We start from the raw sequence: 19,708 nt of genomic DNA, 5'->3' as shown, positions 1-19,708 counted from the left end.
CCACACATAGTCCCTGTCCTCTTTTCCTATAATACTTACCACCTTCTAACACAACAGGACTGTGATGTTGGTTGTTTATAATTTGTTTATCTTACCAGATTGTACATTCCACAAGTGTAGGGATATTTGTTGTATCCACTGATATCTTACATGCTGAGAAAAGTGCCTGGTACATAGTAATTTATTAAATTATTTGTTGAGTTGTCTGAACGACCAGGTGGTTTAAAATCAAAGCAAGCAAAATAAAAGCCTGAGGCTTATGAAGTGGCATTAAAGTATCTTCTTCACCAAGGCAGTGCCTTTCAGATCCATGCTATCTTTTTGTTTGATGATCAGGATTGTCCCTAGACCCCCTACTCAGGTGTAGCCAGGACACTAATTTGACATTAATTTGCAGCATTCTTAGTCACTGGCCCCGGCTTAGGTTTCAGTAGCAGACCAACATGAGCGATCAGCAGCAATGCTGTGTGCCCTGGGCATATTCATGGAGATAAACGTGAGTATTTGAGAGGTGTCAGTCATAGTTGGGTTAATGTTCCTGCTCCCCAGCATCTTCTTATTTTGTTCTAAATTTGTTAGCCAGTGATTTATTTGTAGAGTTGGAAATAAGTATAGATAAGATATCAGGCAATTAGAAAACAGTCTATTTCTGTTTTTCTTCAGTACTCTCTATGGCTCTGACCTGACCTCCTCTCTTTCAGGGTGAAAAGGCTGATAGCTTTTACATCATAGAATCTGGTGAAGTGAGCATCTTGATTAGAAGCAAGGTGAGTTTCTGTGAGATGCTACAAAGAGCCAGATGCCTGGTGTATACACAGAAGTAACTGTTTGCTTTAAATAATGTGAAATGTGATCAAGCCATCATTGTTACTGCCAGAGATACATGGTTAAGCCCATCTATTGATATGGATTTGGTATATTTCCTCTTACTTACTGCCTTTACATTTGAACTGGGCATGGTGGTGCATGCCTGTAATCCCAGTGGCTCAGGAAGCTGAGACAGGAGGATTGCAAGTTCAAAGCCAGCCTCAGCAATGGTGAGGTGCTAAGCAACTTAGTACTTTAAAATTCAAAATAGGGCTATGATGTGGCTCAGTGGTTGAGTGCCCCTGAGTTCATTCCCCGGTACCCCTCCTCCAAAAAAAAAAAAAAAAGTTCATCACAGCTTAAAATGAATGAAGTGAATTAAAAAACAAAAGTATATATGGAGCTGTGTGCATTGGTACATGCCTATAATCCCAGAGGCTCAAGAGGCTTAAGACAGGAGAATCACTATTTCAAAGCCATCCTCTGCAACTTAGCAAGGCCCTAATCAACTCAGTGAGACCCTTTCTCTAAATAAAATATAAAAAAAGGGCTGGCTCAGTGGTTAAGTACCCCTGGGTTCAGTCCCCAATACCCACCCCAAATGTACATATAGGGGGTGAATATGAAGAAAACTTCCTACTATTAGGGGGACATCTCCAGGATCTATAGGAGAACTAGAAAACTGATGACCTGTAAGTGGAAGGAGTGAGCCTTACTGATCAATCTATCATTACCAGATTGCCACCTTCTTCTTCTTCCTCTTTTAGATAGTTGTAAATGGACAGAATCCTTTTATTATTTTATTTGTTTATTTTTATGTGGTGCTAACGATTGAACTCAGTGCCTCACATGTGCAAGTGCTCTGCTACTGAGCTACAGCCCCAGCCCTCTTTTTTATTTTCTTGGGAAGCATAGAATTTGTTAAAGTAGTGAGTTATCTCTAATACTAAATCAACCTAATATGAAACCTGTTGCAAAACATTTAGTAAAGTCTAATAAGTATGGAGAAAGAAAACTATGATTATTATAAGATAAGATATAAGATAATCACATCTATAAGATAGTGTGATTCCTAATTTAAAATAGATCTGTAGTTTCACATCAAACAGTAGTTTGAAACTTCTGGGGTTTTTTATCTTATAGTTTTTGGACTTCTGATATATTTGTGTACTTCTCAAATGTTCATTAGAACTTTCTGTTAAGCATATTGTGAGTGAGACCAACAGCAGCATGGCAAGGGGAGTTGGAAGGCTTGTCAAAAATTCAGTCTTAGCTGGGCACAGTAGCGCACAGCTGTAATCCTAGTGGCTCAGGAGACTAAGGCAGGAGGATCTCGAGTTCAGAGCCAGCCTCAGCAAAAGCGAAGTACTAAGCAACTCAGTGAGACCCTGTCTCTAAATAAATATAGAATAGGGCTGGGGATGTGGCTCAGTGGTTAAATGCCCCTGAGCTTAATCCCTAGTAGCCCCTGCTCGAAAAAAAGAAAAATGCAGTCTTGAGCTGGGTGAGGTGGTGCATGCCTATAATCTGAGTGACTCAGAGGCTGAGGCAGGAGGATCATGAGTTTCAAAGCCATCTTCAGCAATTTAGAGAGGCCCCAAGTAACTTAGTGAGACTGTCTCAAAATAAAATATAAGAAGGGCTGAGGATATGGCTAAGTGGTTAAGCACCCCTGGGTTCAACCCCTGGTTCCAAAAGAAAGAAAGAAAAGAACAGTTCACTACAGGCACAGAATCAAAGAAAAGTAGTTCAGGATTGGACTTCTTATCTAAGATAAGATTTTACATTTATATATAAATAGAGAGAGAGAGATATCTTCCATAGAAAATATAATTTTCCAATAGTGTATACCTTACTGTTGATATTTAGCTATTACCTGAAATTTGTTAGGTCTCACTCAACAATATGCTTAACAGAAAGTTCTAATGAACATTTGAGAAGTATACAAATATATCAGAAGACCAAAAACTATAAGAAAAAAAAAAAAAAACAGAAGTTAAAACCCCCAGGTAAAAGCTAACTTTTTTTTTAAGTAGTTGGATAACGTGCCTTTTCTTTTTTAGTTGTAGATGGATACAATACCTTTATTTATTTATTTTTATGTGGTGCTGAGGATAGAACCTAGTGCCTCATACATGGTAGGCAAGCACTCTGCTATAGCCACAACCCCAGCCCCAACAATATGCCTTTATTTTATTTGTTTATTTTTTAATGTGGTGCTAAGGATCAAACCCAGTGCCTCAAATGTGCTAGGCAAGTGCTGTGCCAGTGAGCTATAGTCCCAGCCCAAAAGCCAACTTTTTTTCTTTTTCTTTTTTTTTTTTTTTTTTTTGTACCAAGGGTTGAACCCAGGTGGGCTTAACCACTAAGCTACATCCTTAGAGACAGGGCCTCACTGAGTTACTAAGGCTGGATTTGAACTTATGATCCTCTTGCCTCAGCCTCCTGAACCACTGGGATTACACATGTGTGCCACCATACCCAGCCAAATCCAAAAAGCCAACTCTTTTTTTTTTTTTTTTTTTTTTTGAGGGCAGGGTACCAGGGATTGAACTCAAGGGCACTTAACCACTGAGCCACATCCCCAGCCCTTTTTTGTATTTTATTTAGAGACAGGGTCCCACTGAGTTGCTTAGTGCTTCTCCATTGCTGAGGCTGGCTTTGAACTTGTGATCCTCCTGTTTCAGCCTCCCCAGCCACTGGGATTACAGGTGTATGCCACCACGCCTGGTTCAAAATGCCAACTCTTGATTAAGCCAGAGCACTGAAAATAATCTATGGAGTTTATATGGTACAGTTAGAGTTTCTGCAAAGTAATTTCCTTAGTGTTGAGTGTGCTGAGAAGAGAATGTGAGCGTGTGCAACTGGACCTCTCCAGCTGTGATCCTAGAGTCAGACCAGGTGATGTTCTCTACCTGTCTATAGACTAAAACAAACAAGGATGGTGGGAACCAAGAGGTTGAGATTGCCCGCTGCCATAAGGGACAGTACTTTGGAGAGCTTGCACTGGTTACCAACAAACCCAGAGCTGCTTCAGCTTATGCAGTTGGAGATGTCAAATGCTTAGGTAAGAAAAATTCTTTGTGCATTAATACTTTTTTTTCTAATATCAGTATATTACTATTTTCCCATCAGCAATCCTTGACTTATTCTGCCAGCTCTCACTCACATCTAGGCCTGGACAATTTGTAGTTTGTATGACCAACCAGAGATGGACAAATGTATTCTTTCAGCATGCTTTTTTTGTGGGGGAGGGGGAGTGCTGGGCATTAAACCCAATGCCTTGCACATGCACATACTGAGCTCATGCTTCATCACTGAGCTACACCCCAGCACCTTAGAAAATATTTCTGAGCACTGAGCACTGTGAGTAAGAAAGGCATTCAGGCCCTCCAAACATGTGAAAAGAGGCACATGTCCAGGGCTGTTGGGGAACAGGATAGGCAGATGCCACTGGACTCTGCAAGTTTTAAACTTAAATGACAGTCCTGCTACATTCATATAGAAACATCACTTTATCCACATACCCAGTATCCCAAAGTTTAATGTTCTACTTAACGAAAATGACTTAAATTATTAGTGAAGAGAATTCATTCTCTCCCTCACCTCTTTTTAACAATGCAGTTATGGATGTTCAAGCATTTGAGAGGCTTCTGGGGCCCTGCATGGATATCATGAAGAGAAACATCTCACACTACGAGGAACAGCTGGTGAAGATGTTTGGCTCTAGCATGGATCTGATTGACCCTGGGCAGTAGATGTGCCACATCCCAGAGCCTTCTCAGTGTGACACCAAAAACTTTCGGTCAGCCGCAGAACATACACAGAAGACAGACACGACAAAACTGTTCCTGCTGTTGCCACCGCTGCTGCCATTGCTGTGGTTATGGGCATATAGAAAACTTGAAAGTCAGCACTAAAGGATGGGGAGAGGTTTGACCCACACCTCCACTTTGCTTCTGAAAGCCCATTATTAGACGACTTGTAATGATTACTTCAACCCAGTTTTCACATCTTTGGTTCAGAATGGCATGTCTCTCCAACAATTTAAGTGCCTGATACAAAGTCCAAAGTGTAAACATCCTCCTTTCCTTTCTTGCTGCTACTGTTGCTTTTGGAATTACCCATAAGGTCTGCAGAAACCTGTTGTATAACTGTAGACATCCTCCTTCAATCTTTCTCAAGGAAGATTACAGCCTCAATTTCCTTGTTTGTCTTTTGAGAAAGTCCACGGTGTGTTCACAGTTGCTGCCTTTAGTTTTACGGTAGAAAATGGCAGCAGATGTAATAGAGGTCTGTGGTCCAGTGGCATTGTATTGTCTTCTGACAGCTGCACACATTACAGCTGTCTCCAAGCCCACAGTGATGCTTAGGGAAAGACCCTGTCTAGGGCCCAGAAGGTGAGTACTCTAGAACAGACTGAAATCAGTGAGACCCATGTTAGAACAGAAACTTTGGATTCATCACTTTTTACCAGTAGTAGAGAGCCAGGAAAGGTTTTTTTTAGGTTAAGGGTTCTAGTTTTTTATTTTATAGTTGGTTTTTGTTTTTGTTTTGTTTAATCTCTGTGCAGTTTGCATGAGTGAATTGCTATCCATTTAAAAGGAGCCCAGGGGTAGCCAAGTTAGCTCAAATGGTTAGAGCATGGTGCTGATATAAGAAGCCAGGATCTGGAGGTGCCATTGCTTTTTATGACCTAAAAACTTTCCTGAGCAACTCCTGCCATTTCTTGTTTCCAGTTACTACTACTGGCTCATGACAATATCATGACAAGAGTTTGTTACCCATAGAGCTCTTTTGTTCTACTCCAGAGTTGTTGCATAGCTTGACTATTGAAACATCAATTTTTAAACTTTATAGAAGCAGCAGCTAATTTTTTAATTAAAGAAGATTATTTCTCTATTTAGAAAATTCCCCTTAGAGATGTTTAGCTTGTATTTAAAACTTTTAAATCAAGAGTCCATTTCCAATATATGTATAAGGCCTTTTTTTAAATGTTGTATAACTCAGTAAATCCCTAAGAGATTATTTGTTGGCATTTGAATCATTCATGTTGTGGATAATGATGGAATCACCCAGTCACCTTTCATTATCCACATAAACTAGACTCTGCTTTTTCCATAGACACTATGGCCAAGAGATTTCCAGAATGAGTAACCTACCAAAACCTTGGTAATCCCTCCTTTTTTCTTGTGTTTCATGAAGTGAAAGCAGAAAAACTCTTCCGATTGCCTTAGACAACGTACATTGCAACTCTCAGATTTGTGAAAGGCTGTAATTTATACTCCAGGTAGCTAGCACTGGGATTGCCTGTGCGGTGAACCCACATTTTCCTAAGGATCTTTTCTGTAGTATTGCTTTATCAAACAATTCAGGAAGTAGGTCTTATGCTCTTAATAGACAAGAACTACACCTGTTTCTTGCAAAAGTAATAGGTACTTTGGCTTCAGTATGACTTACTAGTCCAGCCCCAGAACTTGTGAAGACTATTTGAACACTGAGCTAATGCTCCCTCCCCACCCTCTGTGCCAGCCTTAAATAGGGCTGGCTGTGGTTCCTGTGCCAGAGTTAACTCCTGAAGGTTCTCACACATTCCAGTCTAGTCTTTCCTTTCACAAGCCCTCTTTGACACCCCTGATTCACTGATGGTTGCTGTTTTACAGAGTTTCAGAATTAATCAGGTCTAACTCCTTCTGCTCCAACTACTGTCTAACGTATGGATCATCAGTCCAGACCCTCCCTGCATATAAGGCCCCTGTGGCAAGGGATGAGGGTGTTGCTGAGGAAGAGACAGAGGCTAACATGAGTGAAAAAGGACATAGCCATTACCACAGTGCCAGGGACAGTATTCCAAATCTCTGCAGCTTGGAGAATCAAATGTAGCAGACCAAGTTTGACTCAGAACTGAGGTATCCCCATTGTGCTAAGCAGGACCTACACTGATAGCTGAGCCTCATGGGGAGAATCCTGTTAGAGCTTCCAAGGGTTAGAGAGCTTCACATCCTCTTTTCTGGCTTTGCTTTGTTGATTTTGAATGGTAAGAAGGTTCCTGAGAGCCTTGAGGTCCAGCTGGCAGTATTGTCCTTCTTTTTTACCACCAGCTTATCTCACTCACTGTCTTCTCTTGGTTTAATTCTCTGAAGGAAGGGTTCATGTGCTTTTTTCCTCTTAGTCCATAGTCTTCATATATAATTGTGTTACATATAATTGCTATAGATTCTCAGAAATCAGGGTAGAATTTTTTTTGAGCAGTTTAATGAGTAAATTCAGCAGCAAAGTGGCAAAAAAATAGTTCTCCAGTCACAAGAGATTATTTTCATCCTCTTTTTGCCCATATTCCCTGCTCACAATGGTAAAGTGATCAGTTAAGAAATGCCACTGGCACCCAGCAGCACCCTGGGCACACAGCATTTCATGTCGTGTCACTGTATACAGTCTTCTCTCGTTTAGAAAAAGTAAAAGAATTTGGCACAGAGAAAAAGGAAAAGGACCCATGAATGTCATCTTTTATCCTTTGTTTTCATTTGGCTGATGGTGGAAATTTTGTTATTGACAAGCACTTGTAAACCAGTCTTGCCAAGGTATGAGTTGTTTTGATTTTTCACTACAATTACCTCTTGTTGCTCCTGTCTTGACTGCTGACGTTCCTCAGTGATTTTAATGTCTATTTTATGGGAAGCGGCCTTCCTTCCTATGGGTTTCCTTTTACACACTGTAGGGCTATCTTTATACTTAAAAAAAAAAAATGGTGAAACTGTCACTAACCTCATGGGGGATTTGCAGAAAACCACTCAGCCCACCTTGAACAAAGGTTAGATTCCTCATTGTTTTTTAACTCACTGTAATAAAAGAAATCTAATTCAGCATTATAGTGCTACCTCAAAGGTAAAAATGTTTTAAGGTCATTGGTCCTGAGTTCTATACATGGTGTTTGAAGTGTCTTTAAATTGGAATTACTTTTTAAATCATTGGGGTGAATCTCATTTTAGCCTGTTTTACACTTGTATTTTAATCTCTGAAGAATAAGTGATTAGAAAGCAGTCAATCCTTGCTCTGTGATATTGAACATATAACTAAAAATTCATTCAGAATTTAATCATTGTTTGCCATAAACAAGGTTGGGTTTTTTAAAAGAAAACTCTAGTGCTCAGAATTTCACTCTTGGTTAATAAAGGCTGACAAATCATGTCTGGTTTTCTGGTGCAGTCTTGTGTCATGTGTTTTTCTCTCTCTTTTTTTTTTTTTTTCAAGAATTTTTTAATATTTATTTCTTAGTTTTCAGCAGATACAACATCTTTGTTTGATTGTGGTGCTGAGGATCGAACCCAGGCCGCATGCATGCTACCGCTTGAGCCACATCCCCAGCCCCTGTACTCTCTTTTTTTTGGGCTCTATGGATCACAGAGTTCATCAGGAAGATACACTGTTGAAACTGATGTATGAGCCCTTGAAAATTAGGGAGGAAACTTGGGTATATGTACTATTCAGAGTTCTCCAGAGAAACAATCAATAGGATGTGTGTGTGGTGTTTGTAGAGAGATTTATTATAAGGAATTGGCTCACATAATTGTAGAGGCAGGAAAATCCCAAGATCTGCAGGATGAGTCAGCAGTGTGGAGACCCAGGACAGCATATGGTTTAGTTCTAATCTGAATCCAGAGGCCCAAGAATCAGGCAATGATGTATCTCTTGTCTGAAGGTCAGCAGGCTCAAGCCCCAGGAACTCTGCTAATGTTTTAGTTTGAGTCTGAGGGCAGGACAGAAATCAATGTGCCAGTTTAAAGGCAGAGAGAAAAAAAAAATTTTTTTTTTTTTTTTTTTTGTACTAGGGATGGAATCCTGGGGCACTCAACTACTTAGCCACATCTGTAGCCCTTTTTTTTTTTTTTTTTTGTATTTTAGAGACAAGGTTTTGCTGAGTTGCTCAAAGTCTCCTGAATTGCTGAGGCTGACTTTGAACTTGAAATCCTCCTGCTTCAGCATCCCAAACTGCTAGGATTACAGGTATGCGCCATCTCACCCAGCAAAAGTCAGCTTTTTTGTTCTGTTTAGGCATTCAAATGATTTTATGAGACCCACCCACCTACATTAGGGAGGTCCACCAAGTTAAATGTTAATCTTGGCTGGGTACCCTATCAGCTTGTCACTCCAACTATTCCAGAGGCTAAGGCAGATGGATTGCAAATTAAAGGTCAGCCTGAGCAACTTTAGTAAGATCCTGCCTCAATAAAAGGGCTGTCTCAATAATGCACCAGTAAAGATGGAGTTGGCACATGCCTGTAATCTCAGAAGCTCAGGAGGCTGAGGCAGGAGGATCGAGAGTTCAAAGCCAGCCTCAGCAACTTATTGAGGCCCTAAGCAACTCAGGGAGTCCCTTTCTCTAAATAAAATACAAAAAAAAGGGGGGGGGCGTTCGGGATGTGACTCAGTGGTTAAATGCCCCTGAGTTCAATCCCCAGTACCAAAAAAATAAAAAAATATATATATTTAAAAAGTAAATAAAAGCCTGGGGATGTACCTCAATGGCCAAGCACCACTGGTTCACACACACAAAAAAAAGTTCCACAGCAATGTCACAATCATATCTACAGTCTCTGTCTTAAAGAAGGAACATTACATGAGGACTTTACTTTCTGTGTTAGTATAACAGGAAGCTAGAAATTTGTCCCTTCAGAGTTACACAAACATGTTCTCAATGATCTTAGTCACTTAATTTTATAATGAAAAAAATTAAAATAGTATCACTTGTAATGTGGAAAGAAACTGGGGTAATTTCACAAGGCATCATCCTGTACCCACATTCTCTGAAGAAAAATGCCCCATCACAGATGATGGCCAGTGATACATACTGTTATTTGACTGGGGACATGCAGAGTGTTAACCCGGAACATAATAACAGTTGTGAATTAAGATGAGTATTAACAAGTTCTAAATTGGAATATCAGAAATTAGATCTGGGGGCTGGGGATGTGGCTCAAGCGGTAGCGTGCTCGCCTGGCATGCATGCAGCCTGGGTTTGATCCTCAGCACCACATACAAAGATGTTGTGTCCACCAAAAACTGAAAAATAAAATATTGAAATTCTCTCTCTCTGTCTCTCTCTGTCTCTCTCTGTCTCTCTCTGTCTCTCTCTCTCTCTCTCTCTCTCTCTCTCTCTCTCTCCCTCTCTCCCTCTTTAAAAAATAAAAATAAAATTAAAAAAATAAAGAAATTAGATCTGACTTGGCTAATTTGTTCATTGACCAAACCCTGATGACTAGCTATGGACATTCCTGACACTTTACACCCAAGGAATTAACTAGTTAATGGTACTGATGTCTACTAGGGAATTCTTGGACCTTCCCTTCACTGATTGAGTTTATCCTCTTAAGTTTCTAGACTGCTGCAGATAGCAGCTGTGGTCTCCCATTTTAAGGATGATTAAGCTCCCAGTGACTGTTGCTTTTTGTCATGCAGCTCTTCTTTCTGTAGGCTGCCTTTGCCTGTTCATAAAATGAGTGGTGTAGACACAAAAGCATGCAGTTCTACCTTGCATCATTTGATTCTAGTTATAAAAGTATCTGGAGGAGGGTTGGGGTTGTGGCTCAGTTATAGAGCACTCGCCTAGCACACACAAGGTGCTAAGTTCAATCCTCAACATCACATAAACAAAAGTATTAAAAATTTATTTTTAGGGCTGGGGATGTGGCTCAAGCTGTAGCGAGCTCGCCTGGTATGCGTGCGGCCCGGGTTCGATCCTCAGCACCACATACAAACAAAGATGTTGTGTCCGCCGAAAACTAAAAAAAATAAATATTGAAAAATTCTCTCCCTCTCTCTCCCCTCTCTCTTAAAAAAAAAATTAAAAAGTATCTGGAGTAACTGTGAAAGGAGAAAGACTAGATTTATTATCTGAAGGATTTCCCCTTCCCAAGTAAGAACTCCTCAGAAATTGTCATCTTCGTGCTGGAGTTGTGGCTCAGTGGTAGAGCACTTGCCTAGCATGTGTGGAGGCCCTGGGTTCAATTCTCAGCACCACATATAAATAAATGAATAAATTAAAGGTCCATCAACATCTAAAAAAATATTTTTAAAAAATTGTCATCTTCATGTTAGTCATTTGAAACATCATGAGAAACATTAGTTAGAGGGGGCTTTCTGGGATAGGTTTACTTTCTGTGATAACAGCTGCCAAGAATTGAATTTTTCTGTGAAATATTTTTTTATAGAGTATATTCTCCATTTAATAAATTTAGTCTTATTTACATAATACAATTAAACTACATTAATTTGAACTTTTCTATTTTGAAACCTGATAATTTAAATTTAGAATTTTTAGAATATTTTGGCTGAATATCATCATTAAACTATATCTTTAAAATAGATCACCTGGGGATGTGGCTCAAGCGGTAATGCGCTTGCCTGGCATGCGTGCAGCCCAAGTTCAATCCTTAGCACCACAAACAAAGATGTTGTTTCCACCAAAAACTAAAAAATAAATATTAAAAAATTCTCTCTCTCTCTTCCTCCCTCTCTCTCTCTCACTCTCTCAAAAAAAATAAATAAAATAAAATAGATCACCTGGAGAGTTCAGGTGATCTATATAAGAATACAAGAATAATGAAGCTAATTAAGATCAAAAAAATTGGGGCTGGGGATGTGGCTCAAGCGGTATGACGCTTGCCCAGCATGCGTGCGGCCAGGGTTCGATTCTCAGCACCACATACAAAAACAAAGATGTTGTGTCCACCAAGATCAAAAAAATTGCTTTGAAGTACTTAAAAGTAGGGCATTCTATACAGAAAGTACTCAACAGTCATTAAACACTAAATGAACATAAGATGCCTCAAGTTCTTCCCAATCACTATTCTATATTAATTAGTTTAAAATACCATTTGGCAAATTGATCAGTTTGGTTCAAGCAAATTATTTGTATATATACACATTTTATCTTTCCTAATAGAGTTCCCTGAAGGCATTCTTGTCTTGTTCATCTCTGCATCCCTAACAAACATAATAATGTTGTATGTCAAGTATTATAGTTGACCAATATTTACACAAATTAACAAACTGTATTTAAGTACTTGAAGCTCACTTGACAGTCTTATAACTTACTGTTTTTCTTTAGTAATTTGTTCTGCTCTTCCTCATTAGTCCACATTAGTTGATGTTTTTATTATATATCCAAAGAGCACACTTTACCCATTTATTAACTTTAATGAATTTATTTACAGCAAAGATAAGGATACAAATATCTTCCATATATAATTGGTAAGATATTCCTTCATTTCTGGGACTGTAGCATATGCTATGCTACCCAGGCTGCAGATGTTGAAGTGAGAAGAATGGCGCCTTTTGGGCAGTGGGATGCGGCAGCCTGCTCATGTCCTCTGGCTCAGGGGCTAATTCACAAGATTTCCATTCTAAGAATCAACCTATAAACTAACATTATTTTCGAAAGATTGCTAAGACAGTTTGTTTTGCTTGAAATAGAAAAGATGGTTTAGTCAGAACAGACATCAACTTGACAGTGTCATAATGTCTGAATACTAAACATTTCTCATTGAATAAAATTTTGAAATATTTATAAAGTTAATAGCTATCTTGGAAATTAAGCAATTCACTGAATATTCTTTCACACACATTTACATTTAATTAGTGCTAAAAGTAAGATGTTCATAATTTCTCCAGTATCAATCTGAACATAAAACTAACTTAAAATAATAAGATGCAGGTTCCAGTACAAATTTCCTAGTTAGTCATATCATCCTGGACAAGCCATTTTAGATCTCTGCCTTCACCCACATCAAGCAGGGGTAATAATAGCTTTTTTTAACCTGTCTTCTAAATAAGCAGACATAAGATTATGTGGTAACATTTTGCTTAAGTCACTAATCACAAATAAGGTAAACTATATAAGATTTTCATCATTCTCTGCTATTTTCTAATATTTGACTAATATTTTTATAACCAATGTAAAAATTGCATGTTTAATACTACAAAATTCAGTAGTTATACAAGGGTGAAGTAAAATGGTAAAGCTAGTCATAAGAATAAACCCATTCAGCCATGTTCTCATTTAATTATGTTAAAAATTATAAAAATAGGTAAAATTTCACAAAAATATTTCTTCTTATGGTAGTTTAGGAATTCTTGCCCACATCAATAGATTGTCTGGCATCAGCCACGACCTCAGGTACTCAAACAGTCATATTGTCCATAAGATTTGGTCAAACAGATTTGGCAGAGCAACCGTGATCTGTCTGTGAGCCCATAAGCCAGATCGAGCATGTCATTCTCATCAGTGATTGTTTCTAACTTTTCATATATGTGATCTTCAAAGATGAGGTGACAAGTTCCTCACAAGCACCAAAACCATCAATATCTAGATTATTATTTTTTTTAAGAGAGAGAGAGAGAGAGAATTTTATTGATTTTTTTAGATTTTTCGGCGGACACAACATCTTTGTTGGTATGTGGTGCTAAGGATTGAACCCAGGCCACACGCATGCCAGGCGAGCGCGCTACCGCTTGAGCCACATCCCCAGCCCTCTGGATTATTTTTAACCACAACATCTAGAACAGAGTCACCAACTTTTCCTTTGGTTGTTAATGTTACACCATCATTGTTTATAAAGTGGACTGTTATCTTTTGAGCTGGCGGCTTGCCCGCGCGCCGCTGCCCAGGCCCGGCCCCGGCCCCGGGTTCCCAGGCAGGCCGCCGGCCCCCGCATGGGGTCCGGCGAGGAGCAGTGGGCGGCAGGCCGAGCCACCCAGGGCCGCGGAGGCGATACGCGGGAGCGGGGAACTCCCCGCGGCGGCCATGGCCCAGGGTCGCTAGCTGCTGGATGGACGCAGGCCTCCCCAGCGGCGCGGAGGTGAAGGCTGGCGGAAGGACGCCTCTGTGAAATATTATCCCTTCATCTTTTACTTCCCCCCCAGCCAGAATCCTTGATCTGATGGGTACTTTTTTTTATTCTATAAAACCAGTTATCTAATTTGCCTTTGTATAAAAATATAGACAGTGTCCAGATCATTGGTATGCCACAGGGCATAATGACCTGGCTGCAGTGTGAGAGCAGAGAAAGAGCTCTCTTAGATACTAGAACCTGACTCTGCACCAGTCACTCCTGATAGGCAAAAGAATGGACATTGGCTAGTCAGCTCCTAGGGATAGCAGTTGAAATGGAAGATACCAGTCAAATGCCCAAATTCTTGGCTATAGGCCTACTCCTTCCTCCTGCAGAACTGCACATGGCCAAGGGGCAAAAGTCACTTTGTATATTCTGCTTGAAGTCAGAATCCAGCAATGTCCTGACAGACAGGATCCTCCAGACCCCATGATGATGGGACAGGAATGTTCAGTTGTTTTTTGTCTATTAAAAATATAAAAAGGGGCTGGGGATATGGCTCAAGCGGTAGCGCGCTCGCCTGGCATGCGTACAGCCCGGGTTCGATCCTCAGCACCACATACAAAGAAAGATGTTGTGTCCGCCGAAAACTAAAAAATAAATATTAATATATATATAAATAAAATAAATATTATATATATATATATATATATATATATATATATATATATATATATATATATATATATAAAGGAAGAAGAACTGAAATCTAGACCCAGTAGATAAAGCAAAACTAAGTATCACAGCATAACATCCAATCATAGTCATACTGGACATTTTCATTCTGAACCCCCGGGCACGGGCTTTGAGGGGACACCTCCAGTACAGTCTACCATTCCTTCCAAAAGCCCACCAACTGGAGAGGCAGGGTACCTGAAGTTAATTCTCAGCCTGTGGACAAGCAGGAATGAGTTTTTAGGACAGATGTACATCAGTTCAGGTGTACAACAGAACCATGCTGCATTTTACCACTTTGACCAGCAGGGGCCAGGCTGTCCCTATGCTTCTTTAGGTTCGTGGCCTCCAGTCCCAGGTTGTACAGCACCCCAAGTTTGGTGTGAGAAATGAGGCTTCATCCAAGCTCAAACTCCCCATCAACCCTCAAGTCTCAGAGCAAATCCCAACAAGAAGCAGTTAACTCAGCAGCTGCAGTCTTGGCAGCACTGGGGTACAGAGCTTTTTTCTGACAAGGGCATAGATAGCTGAGTGGGAGAACACATTCCCCTCAGACCCTAGAGTTTAGGGAGTTCCATCTGGCTGGAAATTCCTAGCTGAGGCTGGCCAGAGGAGGATTGACACTTCTCCTGAGCCTCAAATGTCTCCTCTGTAAAAAGGCAATAGCCTATGGCAGGTCATCCACCCCAGATCCCCTGGCTTTGCCTGCAGGCTCTCACCTACCTGGTCTGGGCCAAGGCCCAACTATCGTAAGGGGGTAGGGTCTGATGCTACATGATTTTTACCCTTGTACTCACTTAGAAACTCAAATTTCTAACTGAGGATATTGGTGCTGGCCTATAATATCAGGTGCTCAGGAGGCTGGGGCAGGAGTATCATGAATTCAAAGCCAGCCTCAGCAACTTAGTGAGGTACTACTAAGAAACTCAGTGAGACCCTGTCTCTAAACAAAATATTAAAAGGGGTGGGAGTTGGGCTGGGGATGTGGCTCAATCGGTAGCATGCTCGCCTGGCATGTGTGCGGCCCGGGTTCGATCCTCAGCACCACATACAAAGATGTTGTGTACGCCAAAAACTAAAAAATAAATATTAAAAAAAATTCTCTCTCTCTCTCTCTCTTTTTTTTTTTAAAAAAAAAGGAGGGGTGGGAGATGTAGCTCAGTGGTTAACCTCCCCTGAGTTAAATCCCCAGTACCAAAATAAAGAAAAAAGAAAAAAACCTCAAATTTCTGGCTCCTAGCAAAACCAATCTCCAATCTCCGAAGTAGAGCTGGCCTCATAACTGAAAACTGGGGGTGAGGGGAAGGTGGCTAACCTTGCATGAGAGAATTAGTTCTCAAAGGTACATTTAAGAGTAGGGGCGGGGGTGGGGACCACTGAGATTGGATAGCCTTCCAGCATAATAGGAATTTTTCAGCTGACCCTCTCCAGGTTCTGTGCTATCTGGATGTACTAGAGACTGGGTGTACATGTCCAGGACAAACTGAGAACCCCTCCACCCTGGATCTTTTTCTTGGTAATTTTTCTGCCTTTTGTTCTCAGAGAATATTTTTGGAATGATTTGCAGCCAGCCCCCTCCCTGCATGGCCCATGTCTTAGGGCTGTGGATGCTGATAGGAATCATAGGAGATCTGAGTTCCATCCCCTTACCCAGATGGGAACATCATGTTCCCAGCTTGGAGCTGCATGGCTTACCCTGAGGCCCTTGGACAGATTTAGGCCAGATGGGGTAAAGGTGATTAGAGAACAGTGACCAGTTTAAGAAGCATGAAGGAAAGGGACTGGGTAAAATGTTTGATCCCAAAACAACTCTCTTTGCCTCCCATACCCAGATCCTGATAAAGAGAGTGCTTCCTCACTCCCTGGCAAGGGAGCAGCAACCAAATACACACATACACACTCTGGCACCAAAAGGGCCCCTCATCCTGCTCACCAGACTCAGGCCAGGTCTATTCATCACCTCCCAACATCCTTCATCTCCAGGGCCCTTGCAGTGCTTGCTGCCTTGCCCTAAGACTTGTTTGATCCCCTGCAGCCCTGCCATGACCCTAGCAATGAACTCATCCTCTGTTTTTGGTTTTGGCGGGGTGGGGGTGGGGGGGTGTACCAGGGATTTTACTCAGGAGCACTCGACCACTGAGCCACATCCACAGCCCTAATTCATGTTTTATTTAGAGACAGGGTCTCACTGAGTTGCTTAGCAGCCTTGCCACTGTTGCTGAGGCTGGCTTTGAATTCTAAATCCTGTCTTAGCCTCTGAGTTGCTGGGCCTGTGCCACTGTGCCTGGCCCTCATCTTGTTATAGGGAGAAAACACAAGAGATCAGGAAGGAACTCCGGGTGCTTCTTTAGCTCTCCTCCATCTCCTCTGTCTCCTTCCCCATTGTTCTATTGCCTCTGTTTTTTTTTTCTTTTTTGAGATTAACTGTGATATAATCATATATGTACATAGGAAAGTTATGTCAGCTTCATTCCACTGTCTTTCTTTTTCCTTCGTCCCTCCTCACCCCTAATTCTTGCCATGTCTATTTTTTTTAATGTTTTTTAGTTGTTGATGGACCTTTATTTTACATTATTTATATGTGGTGCTGAGAATCGAACCCAATGCCTCACACATGCTAGCCTAGCACTCTACCACTGAGCTACAACCCCAGCCCCACCATGTCCATTCTTGACATATCTACAGTGTCTAATCCAGGTCAGCCCTTGGTAAACACTATGGAATGAACAGAAAAGTTCTACATAGGGCTGCACTGTCCAGCCTCCCACCCCATGTATGGAAGGGCCTCTGGAATGGAAGATTGGGAGGGCAGAAGAAGGTGAAAGAGTGACCTGTGAGGATCTGAACATCTGGTACCTTTTGGGGCTTTTTTTTCAGCAGTCACAGGTCTTGAAGTCATAAGAGCAGGAATTGGGCTAGGCTTTCCAGCAATCCTGCCTGGTGTAGAGAATCTACTAGCCTTGACTAGGGGTGTTCCCACCCTGCCTCAACCTCTCACTGACCTATTTTCTTTCCCTCTACAATATTTACCACTTAATACCACATGACTTCTTTTTATGCAATCTACAACTATTTCTGGTGTATGAGATATTCATGATACATCCTTGAACAAAACAGAGATTCCACCTCCCAGAGCTTTGGTTCTAGTGGGGGAAGCTGCACAATGCTATATAAGGATAATAAATATCTACTTTTTGTGTGTGTGTGCTCAGGATTGAACCCAGGTCTTGTGCATGTGAGGCAAACACTCTACCAACTGAGCTGAATCCCCAGCCTAATAAACATCTACTTTTAAAAGTATGCAAGAAGGCTTGGGGTTGTAGTTCAGTGGTAGAGTACTTGCCTAGCACTTGTGAGGCACTGGGTTTGATCCTCAGCACTACATAAAAATAAATGAATGAAATAAAGGTATTGTGTCCAGCTACAACTAAAAAATATTTTTTAAAAGTATGTGAGAAGCCGGGCGCTGTGGTGCATGCCTATAATCCCAGCTCTGGAGGCAGGAGCATCACAAGTTCAAAGCCAGCCTCAGCAAGGACGAGATACTAAGCAACTCAGTGAGTCCCTGATTCTAAATAAAACACGAAATATGGCTTGAGGGTGCTGGGGTTGTGGCTCAGTGGTAGAACGCTTGCCTCACATGTGTGAGGCACTGGGTTTGATTCTCAGCACCACATATAAATAAATAATAAAGGTCCATTGACAACTAAAAATAAAATTTAAAAAATAGGGCTGGGGATGTGGCTCAGTGGTTGAGTGCCCCTGAGTTCAATCCCCAGTACCCCCCCAAAAAAACCAAAGTAGTGAGAAGGTGGTAATTGCTATAGGAAACAATAGAGCAGGACAGGAGATAAAAGTGATCCCGCAAGCTGGAGGCAGAGAGGAGTAATTAAAGTTTGAAATGCAGAGCTGGAGGAGGGTGCACAGGATGTAATGTGTGAGGAACTTTGAGCAGTGGGAATAGAGACCAGCAGTCTGCAGTTGGGTAGGTAACAGGAATTATGAGGATCTTGCCAATTCTCTCTTTTCCTTAAGGAGGGGCTACTGCAGGTGTAAAAGGTTATGACTTACTCACAGGCTGACGTGTGGAGAATGGATTGAAGATAATAGGGGCAGTAGCAGGAGACTGGGAGAGAGCTGTGATATAACCTTGGAGAGAGATTGTGGAAATTTGGACTTGGTGGAAGCCATGGTAATAGTAAGAAGTGATCTTATTCTGGGTATGATGCTACTGGAGGCGGCAGAATTTCCTGGCCTACTACATATAGGTATGAAAGAAATTAGTCAAGGTTACGGGCTGGGGATGTGGCTCAAGCGGTAACGCGATCCTCAGCACCACATACCAACAAAGATGTTGTGTCCGCCGAGAACTAAACAATAAATGTTAAAAATTCTCTCTCTCTCTCTCTCTCCCTCTCTCTCTCTCTCTCTCTCCCCCCCCCCACTCTCTCTTTAAAAAAAAAAAAAAAAAAGGTTACTGAGAAGTGTTTGTCCTGAGCAATTAGGACTAATCTCGCTCTGCGCAGTGGTACATACCTGTAATTCCAGTGACTCAGGAGGCTGAAGCAGAAGGATTTGCCTCAGTGAGGCCCTGTCTCAGGAACAAAAATAACAAATAAAAAGGGGATGTGGCTCAGTGGATATAGCACTCCTGGGTTCAATTCCAAGTACAAAAAAAAAAAAAAAAAAAAAAAAAGGTCTAAGCTCCATCCACCTGATCTGTGGGGGTGGGATAATAGGGTAGAACAAGTTTGGTGGATGAGCCAGACTAGGGTAGCAGAAGTTGAATTTGAGAAGCTGTTTACTGCATCTCAGAATGCAGATGTCTAATTGATAGCTGGACATTGTATCTGGTGCTTAGAAAGGGTCTGAACTGAATAAACACCTTTGGGAGTGATTGATATACTGGTGACATTTTAAAGCCATAAGTCTGGATGAAATGACTAGGAAGTAAGAATGAACAGAGAACAGGCAACAATAAAAAACTGGTAAATCACAAAAAATGGAGCCTGGAAATTAAGAGAGAAGTCTGTTGATCATATAGCAAGTCTCTCCTAATCAGCTCCATAAAGAGATGAATTTTTTTCCCCCTGTGTTTGGGATGGAACCAGAGCCTTGTGCATGCTAGGCAAGTACTTTACCACAGAGCTATAGCCTCAACACCAGATTTTTGTTTTATTTATCTTTTTTTTAAATTGATCTACTGTTTTTATTCCCTGCCATATTTACAGAAGAGTGTAGGTCTTTAAGAAAAACTTAACAAGTTAAAAAGTGCATGGGTGAATCCACACCTTTGCAAATGCCCAGGATATAAGGCAGCAACATTAGCCTCCTTT

General features: G+C 41.1%; 1 protein-coding gene and 1 pseudogene across 2 annotated transcripts in view; one reads left to right on the top strand and one right to left on the bottom strand.

Moving 5' to 3' along the window:
- The window catches only part of Prkar2a (protein kinase cAMP-dependent type II regulatory subunit alpha), a 73,141-nt gene extending 65,148 nt beyond the window's left edge, over positions 1 to 7,993 (top strand). For both annotated transcript variants that reach the window (XM_078043158.1, XM_005326888.5), the window contains 3 exons: positions 702 to 767; positions 3,733 to 3,874; positions 4,432 to 7,993. In XM_078043158.1, the coding sequence (XP_077899284.1) occupies positions 702 to 767; positions 3,733 to 3,874; positions 4,432 to 4,565 (342 nt within the window). In that variant the 3' untranslated portion in view covers positions 4,566 to 7,993. The remainder of the gene's footprint in view (positions 1 to 701; positions 768 to 3,732; positions 3,875 to 4,431) is intronic.
- A 3,998-nt stretch (positions 7,994 to 11,991) lies between these two features.
- On the bottom strand, positions 11,992 to 14,112 carry LOC144375844 (adrenodoxin-like; annotated as a pseudogene).
- Positions 14,113 to 19,708: the final 5,596 nt, after the last annotated feature.

This window comes from Ictidomys tridecemlineatus, chromosome 3, assembly GCF_052094955.1.
Source record: "Ictidomys tridecemlineatus isolate mIctTri1 chromosome 3, mIctTri1.hap1, whole genome shotgun sequence".
NCBI classification, from domain to species: Eukaryota; Metazoa; Chordata; class Mammalia; order Rodentia; family Sciuridae; genus Ictidomys; species Ictidomys tridecemlineatus.
This window is presented reverse-complemented; position numbering and strand designations above follow the sequence as displayed.